The sequence below is a fragment of the Sesamum indicum genome, linkage group LG3, assembly GCF_000512975.1.
Source record: "Sesamum indicum cultivar Zhongzhi No. 13 linkage group LG3, S_indicum_v1.0, whole genome shotgun sequence".
NCBI lineage: Eukaryota > Viridiplantae > Streptophyta > Magnoliopsida > Lamiales > Pedaliaceae > Sesamum > Sesamum indicum.
Window position 1 is genome coordinate 9,234,061 of NC_026147.1, and position 9,923 is coordinate 9,243,983.

At 39.0% G+C, this 9,923-nt stretch overlaps 4 protein-coding genes across 4 annotated transcripts in view; 3 read left to right on the plus strand and 1 right to left on the minus strand.

Moving 5' to 3' along the window:
- LOC105157799 (pollen-specific leucine-rich repeat extensin-like protein 3) lies at nucleotides 1,852–5,824 on the plus strand. Its single transcript, XM_020692336.1, has 2 exons — nucleotides 1,852–3,170; nucleotides 4,071–5,824. Exon 1 carries the CDS (start codon nucleotides 2,269–2,271, stop codon nucleotides 2,695–2,697), a length of 429 nt encoding a protein of 142 aa, XP_020547995.1. The 5' UTR covers nucleotides 1,852–2,268; the 3' UTR covers nucleotides 2,698–3,170; nucleotides 4,071–5,824.
- On the plus strand, nucleotides 5,666–6,527 carry LOC105157802 (auxin-binding protein ABP19a). Its single transcript, XM_011074281.2, has one exon. The coding sequence runs from the start codon at nucleotides 5,697–5,699 to the stop codon at nucleotides 6,360–6,362; it is 666 nt and encodes a 221-aa protein (XP_011072583.1). The 5' UTR covers nucleotides 5,666–5,696; the 3' UTR covers nucleotides 6,363–6,527.
- On the plus strand, nucleotides 7,083–9,250 carry LOC105157800 (nodulation-signaling pathway 1 protein). Its single transcript, XM_011074280.2, has one exon. The coding sequence runs from the start codon at nucleotides 7,464–7,466 to the stop codon at nucleotides 9,093–9,095; it is 1,632 nt and encodes a 543-aa protein (XP_011072582.1). The 5' UTR covers nucleotides 7,083–7,463; the 3' UTR covers nucleotides 9,096–9,250.
- Nucleotides 9,471–9,923, minus strand: part of LOC105157803 (E3 ubiquitin-protein ligase SPL2) — a 6,311-nt gene continuing 5,858 nt past the window's right edge. Inside the window, exon 6 of the mRNA XM_011074282.2 lies at nucleotides 9,471–9,923. This exon is cut by the window's right edge and continues 14 nt beyond it. Coding sequence (XP_011072584.1) covers nucleotides 9,658–9,923 — 266 coding nt within the window. The 3' untranslated portion in view covers nucleotides 9,471–9,657.

Below are 9,923 nucleotides of genomic sequence, written 5' to 3' on the forward strand. Positions count from 1 at the left end.
GTGCAAAAGATGACACGCAAGTCGGTCGAGGGCCGAGCAGTCGGGACTCGTCCAGCCCGTCAAGCCCCAAGGGTCCCGGCTTGGGACCGCCCCGGATAGACCAAGAGTTTGTAGATGGAGGCGGCTATTCTCAAGCGTATTTCTCAATGGACGGACAGAAGTATGATGATGGTGATGATCATGCAAGTTCGAACCGGGTAGGCGAGGTGGGATTGGTGCATCAGGCTCCTATTTTTGCACTGTGGAATGACTGAAAAAGCATGTTTACTCGGGACTTGGGCAACTTGGGTAGGGGGAGACAAGGAATTTTGCATTGGTGAAAGGGGATTAGATTTCGTTATTGCATTTTGGTCTGAATCTCTGACTTGTTAAATTAGTGGGTATTTCTGTTTGTTTTGTTACTGGTACTGCAGAAATCTTGTGATTACAGTGGAGAATAGCTTCATTTGTTGGGAATGTTTTGCTGGAAAAAGAAAGAAAATTAACTCGAATCATAAATGAGAATGGACGTTAAGTGGTTGCGACGACAGTTGATGGGATATGGTTATGATTATTAAACGGGTGAAGGATTTTCTATTACACATCGTTTGGTCGTTTTGTCAAACGGCAGTTCCATGATGTTGATTTTGTAATTTAGTTACAATGCGTTTTTATATAATTAATTTTAAAATTATGAATTTAAATAAATCATAATGCTTATTTAAAGTTAATCATTTCAAAATAATTAATTAGACTTGAACCTACACAATTTATAGTGCCAGCAATATTGAAAAAGTATCAATTTCAGAGAAATTATTTAAGTCAACGGTGAATTTGAAATAAATATTGTATATGTTCTTCTAAGAAAAAAAGAAATAAATAATTGGAATAATAATAATAATAATAGAGTAGGTGCCTAAATTGGTGTGCCAGCCCCAGAGGTTGTAAACTGTAAATCCTTTTCCCACCCGAATTTATCCTTCATAGGTTATATTGACCAGCGTTGTACTACATTGTTTTTGTCGAGTATATAATAAATATTTTTTCATATTAATAAATTATAAATTAAAATAAAATATGTAAATTAACAACCACAATTTTAAAATAAAGGCCAGTGGTCGATTTTAAGTAAATTAAAATATAAAATAATATATTTTTATCAAACAAGAAAATACTTAATTCAACAAAGGTCAGTAGTCGATTTTAAAGAGAACATACATAAAAAAGCATAAAGACACAACAAAGAAAGCGGCAAGAGAGAAAAGAGGAAAAAGGGGAGAAAAAATAAATGAAAAATTAAGACAATCGTTAAATAGAGTTAAAACTTGAATGGATATAAAGAATTGAACATATTATTTTTATTTTTTTTGTATAAATTCTAAATATAAATTTTATAGAAATGGGCTAATGTGAATATTTGATAACATATGAATTTTAAAATTATATAATTCGAATATGAAATTCTTCTAAAACTAAAATCCAATCAAGTGTTTTTGAACCTTTCATGACTTGGGCGGTTCTAGTATGTTACGAGTCTCTCATTTCAATTCTTGTTTCATTTTGGATCATTTGAATCTTTTTGGGCCAACCTATTTTTATGCATGCCACTTTGTAAGTGATTTATGATGCTTATAATGTACGTGACGATTATGTAAATAGCTAGAAAATTGAAACCCCATCGTTACTATTTAATACTATATAATTATGTATTTAAATTTGGAATTATATATTGAAATGAATTTTTTTATCTATATTATGGTTTTATTATATAGTTTTGGAATTAATATTACAAAAAATAATTAATTAGTGATTTATCTATTTTACAAATAGTAGCGGACCTCATTTGAAGGCTGGGCCCAATGCAACGACGAAGTGGGCCCAATCGGACCACAAGTTCCCCCTCTCCTTCCACTCTTCCCAGTAATCCTCCGTTGGGAAGATTTAAGAGAACACGGACGAAATTTATCAAGAAGAATTTGGATTCACTTCCCGAAATCCTATGGAAATATATCAAGAAGAACTTGGATGTTGCTTTTGACCTGCAATGCCTACTTGGATTCAAGAATCCAGTTAATGCCCTAACACGGACTCCTCCATTGAAGGAGGATTCAAGTTTTGGGGCCAAGATTTTCGGAGCAGCTTGTTTGGTTCTTAGAAGCCGCCGGAAAGTTTTGAGGTCCATCTTGAGTCCGTTCCCAATTCTTGAACCCTACTTTCCTAGGCTACTCGCAAATGCGAGGAGGACCTGCCTCCGATGGGAAAGACGATTAATTAGCAGGGGGGATTTGTATGGATTCGCCGTTGTTGACTCTGTTTATCGCTCTTTTATTTGGGTTCTGTGCTTTCATGGTTGAGGCGCAACAAAATGCGAATCACCCGCCTGAAATTTCACTCCCTCCTCCGCCTCCCCACCCCGAATCACCGCCGCCGCCTTTTACTCCACCACCACCATCATGGTCGCCACATCCATTCTCTCAACTTCCACCACCTCAATTACGATCATCACCACCTCCTCGCTCCCTTTCACCACCACTGCTAAGGAAACCCCACCGCCATAGTAATCATAATTTGCATACAAAATTGAGCCCCCCACCGAAAAAAGAGAACCTTAACAAGGAGAAGATAATCGGGTTAATGTTCGTCGGAGTTGCTGCGATATTACAAGTGTGCATTGTAGCGTTCTTGTTGATTAGGAGAGGGCAACTCTTAAAAGGCTGAAAAGGGCTATTAAAAGAAGCAGAACAATGGACTTGCTGACTTGCTGTTAGATTATATTCTTCTTGGTACATCATGCTTCACTGTCTGGATGAAGATTCTTTACTCTTGGCTTGACAGTTGACAGATGAGGGTTGAATGAACTGAGGATTGACCAAAAGTTGGTGTCTGATTCACTTACCTGATTTTACTGGGGTAAAGACATCTTTTTGTTCTTTTTCTTCCCTGTGCTTTCTTTGACATTCTACTGTGTACATTGCTTGAAAGATTTGGGGAACACTATAGTTTTCATTCTCTGAAAAGAGATCAGTTGATTCACTTTGTTGACCAAGACTTGAAAGAACCATTATAAGCAGAGATAGTGAACAAGGGATTGAGAGTGTAGGGGCGTAAGGTAAGGAAAGTGGCTGTCACGGAGGAAGACAAACCGCAGCATAAGCAGAGCTAAAAAGCTAATATACATCAGAGAAAGCCAGGTGCTGCTGCCTTTGAATTTGTAACTTTGCAATTATGTGTTCATGTATTATCTGTATGACTTCATTGGATAGTGAATTGCGCTTTTGCTTTTTTGGTAACTTGGAAGTTCATAGCCTCAATAACAATTATTTACTCGGAACTTATGTTAAAATGTGCATAAAGGATAAAAAACTATGATCAATTACTTGCAGATATTGTTTTCTTGTAAATGCGAGTTCCAAGAGTCGTTAATCTTGGACAAGAGATTGTCCGAAATGCTTGAGATAGATCTCTTCTTGTGGTGTCTCTTCTTTTCCATGGGTAGTTCCAAGCTGCGGTTGTATTTGAAATTGAAATTCAAAATGTTTCAACTCATTTAGCTCGACAAAGCTTGGTTTGAGTTTGCTGACAACAGTTGTTGGTAACTTAAAAAGGCATTGATTCTTAAATTCCAAATTTGTTAGTTGAAGGAATGTCATCACAAACTTATCTGTTTTTTAAGAAATTTAAACTGCACATTTATGTGTTTATTTTCTAGTGTTTTCTACTTTAGGAATTTTGGATCGTGTCATGAGGAGAAATTATTTCTAGCTCACATACACTAGTCCTAAATGCAAAAAACTATTAGTTTTGCTTCATACTGACATGTTGCCTGTTCCATTTATTTTATGTTCATGATCAAGTAATTAGGTTATCTTAACAGTGTCAAACTGATTGTTTCAAACAAAATCCTTGAGACTGCAGATGGATGACCTTCTGTTATGGAGGTGGAAGTTCCCTATGATGAATTTTGATGCCAATAATTCAGAAATAGTTTCTGTTCAAAAGTTTAGCTCCATTTCACTCACATCAGCTCTCTTTAGTGGCAGCTATATGAACGTCTTTAAGCATCAAAACTCATGCCATGTTCTATTTTGTAGGTGTGAAAGAAGAATCACTTGAAGATGAAGCATTTTCTCTTTTTAGTGTTTCTTAAGAGACTGACCTGCACTCATTCTGGACTGCTCAACTATTGAAGGGGGAGTCTACTATACCAACACAAGAGTGTGATGTTAGTGTTGCAAGTTTAGTCACTATAAGTGTCTATGATTTGCGTTTATTATTTTCCAAGAGTGTTTATGGTCGTTTGAGTTACACTAACTTCACCTATAATTTGAGTATAGCTTCTATGGGAGAAGCTCATTTGAGCAGAATTTGTTGTTTCTGAAGATGGTGAAAAAGACAGACTCTTGTGGTATATTGATGACTAAATGCTGTAGTCGTGGTGTTCTCCTCGGCCTATATTTCCTATTTAACTTTCTACCCTCATGAAAAGAAAAAGAATACCCTCTACACACCCGAAGATCAGAGTTCAGGTAAAAGCTCTCTGCCTCTTAATAATTTACCAAGTATTGGGTGTTTGGAGTCTTTTGATTTCGTTGTAGCCCTCTTGGACTTGGGATATTTTCATCTCATCAATGTTGTTGATGCTCTATAAATACATTGCAGTTCTGGTACAACGATTCTGTATGAGATGTTTGAATTTGAAAACTAATTTCATTTTCAATTCCACTCAATAATCCGCCAAATAAAAAAGGAATAGGCAAAGAATTAAAATAGTTTTGGTTATTATGCATTGCCTGTGCCTTTATTCGAGGCATATGAAACGTAGTTTTTACCGAGCAATTTCAATCGAAGATGTCCCAATTTAGGACTCATCATTTCGATAAATAGAATGGCATCCGAAGAAACATTCTGCTGCAATGATCACACCACTGCCATATTTTAACTCAATTCAAACCTCAATTTAGGACTCATCATTTCCATAAATAGAATGAGATCCGAAGAAACATTCTGCTGCAATGATCATCACCACTGCCATATCCACTCAGAACAAACCTCAGCCAAAAGGGAACTCCTCAAGTCCACAAAATATTTTAAGTCTTCTTAATTGAAGGGCTGCAAATGGTATCATGGATACCTTTTCCCCTTCTAGCTGTCAGCCCTGTCTTGTTCTGCACTTCCTTCTCCATAGCCATGTGCTGCTCTTGGACCACCTCTTTGTTACTTGGCTACTTGCTAAATATGGGTGCAAATTCTTAGTAGTAACAAACTAATCAGATACAGTTTAGTGCGGAATCCATCATCATTATGGCCTTTAAATACCACCAACTCAAGATAAGACAACAGTGTTTGCATGCTATAATTTGCTTACATTGGCCAGAGATCAGCAGCAATTGTAACATGCAAATAATATTTGTTAAGTTTTTAGTTCTTTTGTTCTCATGTCTTTCTTGTCATTAAACTATGCTTTAGGTACTGTATGTTATGGGGATCAATCTAAGTATCTTGCTTACTTGGAGGAAAAGGAATATTTCTATCACTTTCTTGCTCGATAAACTTGAAGATGAGACAACCTACACTCCAGTGTGTGGAGTTCTACTTCACTAAAGAGTTAGTGGTTCTCATTGCACATCAAATGCACATCGACTTTTCAGCTTTTGCAACTGCAATTAATAAAAAAAGTCTCAACGTTCTATATAAACCAACCAAAAGCAGAACTTTCCATGCGAACCATAGAACCAACTACGCAAGCAGAAAACATGCTTAAAACAATCCTACTATCGTTCTTTCTCCTTGTCATCACCTGCAATGCTGCTGTGCAGGACTTCTGCGTGGGAGACCTCAAGGCTCCAGAAGGGCCGGCAGGTTACTCTTGCAAGAGCCCTGCTGATGTAACAGTAGCTGATTTTGTTTTCACAGGTTTTCGTGCTGCTGGGAACACCACCAACATCATCAATGCTGCTGTTTCACCGGCATTTGCAGCACAGTTTCCAGGCCTAAATGGGCTAGGCCTCTCTATCGCACGGTTGGATTTAGCCCCTGGTGGCGTAGTGCCAATGCACACTCATCCCGGGGCCTCAGAGCTTCTGCTGGTGGTTCAGGGTTCCATCGTCACAGGCTTCATCTCGTCTGCTAACAATGTTTACGTGAAGAAGCTTGTGAAGGGAGACATAATGGTTTTCCCACAAGGGTTGCTGCATTTTCAGATCAACGCTGGCGGGAGAACTGCTGTGGCTTTCGCAAGCTTCAGCAGCCAGAATCCTGGGCTTCAGATTACTGATTTCGCACTATTTGGAAACACGTTGCCTTCTTCCTTGGTGGAGAAGACCACATTCCTTGATGATGCACAAGTGAAGAAACTTAAGGCTGTTCTTGGGGGCAGTGGCTAAGCCCTGCAAACAATCAGACTATTGTATCATTAATTTTCTGTTTGGTTTGGTTTAGTTTGTTGTTTGGAACAAGAATTTTTCTTACTGATGTAATGTAATTTCCTAGAATTCTGTCTTCCAGTTGGTTGCTTGAGATTCAATGCTGCAAATTCCAATATTTGAGTACCTTTATTCACCCAAGCAAACTAACTAAATGCACAAAAAAATAGGTATTAGCATGTTGAAAAAAGAAAATTCCTAGAATTTGGAGAATTGTTACACCATCTAAAGTTAATTTTTACATTATAAATTTCTGTTTGATAATTAGATTTTCAAAAGAGAATCTGTAATGAAAAATATGACTGTATAAAGTGTAGTGTAATTTTCTGTAATATATGGGAATATCAAGAGGTGCAGCTCATACTTGAAATGGGATGCCAAAAAGGATAATCATTTTTTGCAATTAATAAAGTTCAAGTCAATAGAATGTATCAACTTTATCATCTGTTGACAAAATTGAAGAGCTTATATCAAATCTCATTAGGACATAAAGATAATGCTTATCAAAGTACAACATCATGCACAATGGATTAAACACATTTGAAAGGGACTGGTTATCAAAAACTAAATTATGTTAGGCTGACAATTGAGTTGTTTGCAAGTCAATTACATCCTCAAAAATACAAATTTCGGACAGTTTAATTTGTTTATTTAAACCAAAGTCTAAAGAGTCTGCCGTCTCTTGAAAATTCAAACATAACCCCTATAGCCTTCCTAAGAATTTCAAAATCCTCTCTCTACAACTTTTGCCTCTTTGTCCCAACAACTATGAGAATATGGTAATAAAATACCCTTTTACTCAAGTCTAATGACATTAAAAAAACCTTAATAAAAACATCACAACTGCCAAAACAACAGCAAACCCAACATTGAATATGCGTTGCTTTGTCTTTTGCTTGTTGGGCAGCTTCAACATACATTATTATAACACTTGAATGAACACAAGTCCACACCACCCATGTTATCCCCTTCTTAGGCCGTATTCTGATCAATCATCAAAAACTACACCATATCTTCTGATCTTTTTTTCTCTCCCCAACTTTAGGATTAATTTCTGGTGTTATGACTATCGGGGAACCGGAGCCGAACCCTCCTCCTGATCACGTCTTAGGATGGATGGGAGAGTCGGTCTCGTACTTTCCAACGTTTTTCGATGACCCCTATGAGACTGGGGATTTCAGTGGTGATTCTTGGTGGGTTGACGGTCATAATCTTGAACAAGACCAGGTTAATACCAGTGCAAACTCTTTCACCACCAATACCACAAGCATAACCCCAGTACCAACTGACACTGTAGTTTCCAACCACTCTATTCCAGTAGATTTACCGAAGAAACGAAAATTACCTGATGATTCGAGTCCAAAAGCTGCTCAAAAGAACAAGAATCGACGTGTCAACGAGTCCGATCCAGGGCCTGCAGGTGCAGCACAAGGGGTGGCACCTAGAAAACCAACTACACACAAGAGAGGGAGCAGGTCAGCTGGAAGTAGTAACAATAATAGCAATAATAAAGAAGGGAGATGGGCAGAACAGCTGCTCAACCCATGTGCTGCAGCCATCACCGCCCGGAATCTGTCCAGAGTCCAGCACTTCTTGTATGTTCTAAATGACCTGTCATCTCTCAATGGAGATGCTAATCATCGGCTAGCATATCATGGCCTCCAAGCGTTGACACACCACCTTTCTTCCGCCCCTGGTAGCAGCTTCTCCTCAGCGAGTGGCAAAACTTTTGCTTCCAGCAGCCCCAAATTCTTCAGGGACGCTTTGATCAAGTTCAATGACATCAACCCCTGGTTCAGAATCCCAAACAATGTTGTGAATACTTCGATCCTCCAAATTCTTGCTGAACAAGGAAACCAGCAGACCAATCTTCACATTCTTGACATTGGAGTGTCACATGGAGTTCAATGGCCTACGCTGCTGGAAGAACTGACGCGTCGGACAGGTGGGCCACCGCCTTTGGTACGTCTGACAGTGGTTGCTCCACCCACCAGCAATGACCAATCTAGACACACGACCCCGTTTGCAAATGGCCCTCAAAATTACGACTTCTCCTCCAAACTCCTCAGTTTTGCCAAGGATATGAACATTAACCTGCAGATCAGTAGAATAGAAAACTTCCAGCTGCAGAACCTCAATTCTCAAGTGATCTCCTCATCTGCAGAAGAAACGTTAGTCGTCTGTGCACAATTCAGGCTGCATAACTTAAATCACAGCACCCCAGATGACAGAACAGAGTTTCTAAGAGTGCTAAGGAGCTTGCAACCCAAAGGAGTAATCTTAAGTGAGAACAACACAGATTGCAGCTGCAGTAATTGTGGTGACTTTGCAACAGGCTTCTCAAGGAGGGTTGAGTATCTATGGAGGTTCTTGGACTCAACCAGTGTTGCATTTAAAGGACGTGAGAGCGAGGAGAGGAGGATGATGGAAGCAGAAGCAGCTAAAGTGCTGATAAATGTGGGGGAGATGAATGAAAGAAAAGAGAAATGGTGTGAAAGAATGAAAGGTGTAGGATTTAAAGTGGAGGTGTTTGGAGAGGAGACGATCGATGGAGCGAGAGCATTGCTGAGGAAGTATGATAGCAACTGGGAGATCAGAGTGGAAGAGAAAGATAGCTGTGTTGGACTGTGGTGGAAAGGACAGCAAGTATCGTTTTGCTCACTGTGGAAGATGGATGAGGATAGGTTAACATAGTTATCCATGAATGCTTTGTTCCCTGTTCCAAGTATGAACTTGAATTTTTTGTACTACTGCAATTCTAGTCGCGCATGCTCATCCAGTCAAGCATTTACAACTATTCAATCCCTGAGATACTATTGTGAATGCAAAACAGGACTTATACTCGATAAGATATTACATCTAGTGCATAGAAGGATGATTTAGATGTGGAAAACAGGATTGCGATCCATATTCATACATCAAGACAACCCAAAAGATACCAGACAACAGGAGGGAATAAGAAGATAAATATGTCATTAAGGAACAAATGATGGTTCTTATATCGGGATATCAACCATAGGTCCTGTGGTATGACATTACAAAATGCCTCGTTCTTTGTTTTTCTCGAGAGTAAAGACCAGTAAGTTATGTACACCAACACTTCCTAGCAGACTACGACAATTTTCTTTGGCATAACCAAGATAATCAACCTGAGGTCAGTTGAAACAAGTACTACCCTAGTGTCATCAGTGTCTTCTTTGGTGAGCCAAACATACAAATCGCCTGTCCTGCTAAACTGCAATTATATAGGGTGCCCTCAAGAATCATATATTCTTACTGAACTCCTGATTGGCTGCCTGCATACAGGACACTTTGGCAATACTTCACGCTCAACTGACAAGGCACAGCGTTGACAACAAACCAGATGCCCACAAGGGATGAAGGCAGAACGCCGCCTTCTCATCAGGCAAACCACACACAGCTCGCCGTCAGGAACATCTCCAGATTCTTCATCTGCTGCAACCTCAGCCTGAGCCTCGTTGCTATTAGAATTATTTTGCTGCTGAGCCCGCTGCTGGTACC

Bases quoted from the DNA above. Each gene is read 5' to 3' on its own strand.
- LOC105157799 (XM_020692336.1), top strand. From the start codon at position 2,269: ATGGATTCGCCGTTGTTGACTCTGTTTATCGCTCTTTTATTTGGGTTC.
- LOC105157802 (XM_011074281.2), top strand. From the start codon at position 5,697: ATGCGAACCATAGAACCAACTACGCAAGCAGAAAACATGCTTAAAACA.
- LOC105157800 (XM_011074280.2), top strand. From the start codon at position 7,464: ATGACTATCGGGGAACCGGAGCCGAACCCTCCTCCTGATCACGTCTTA.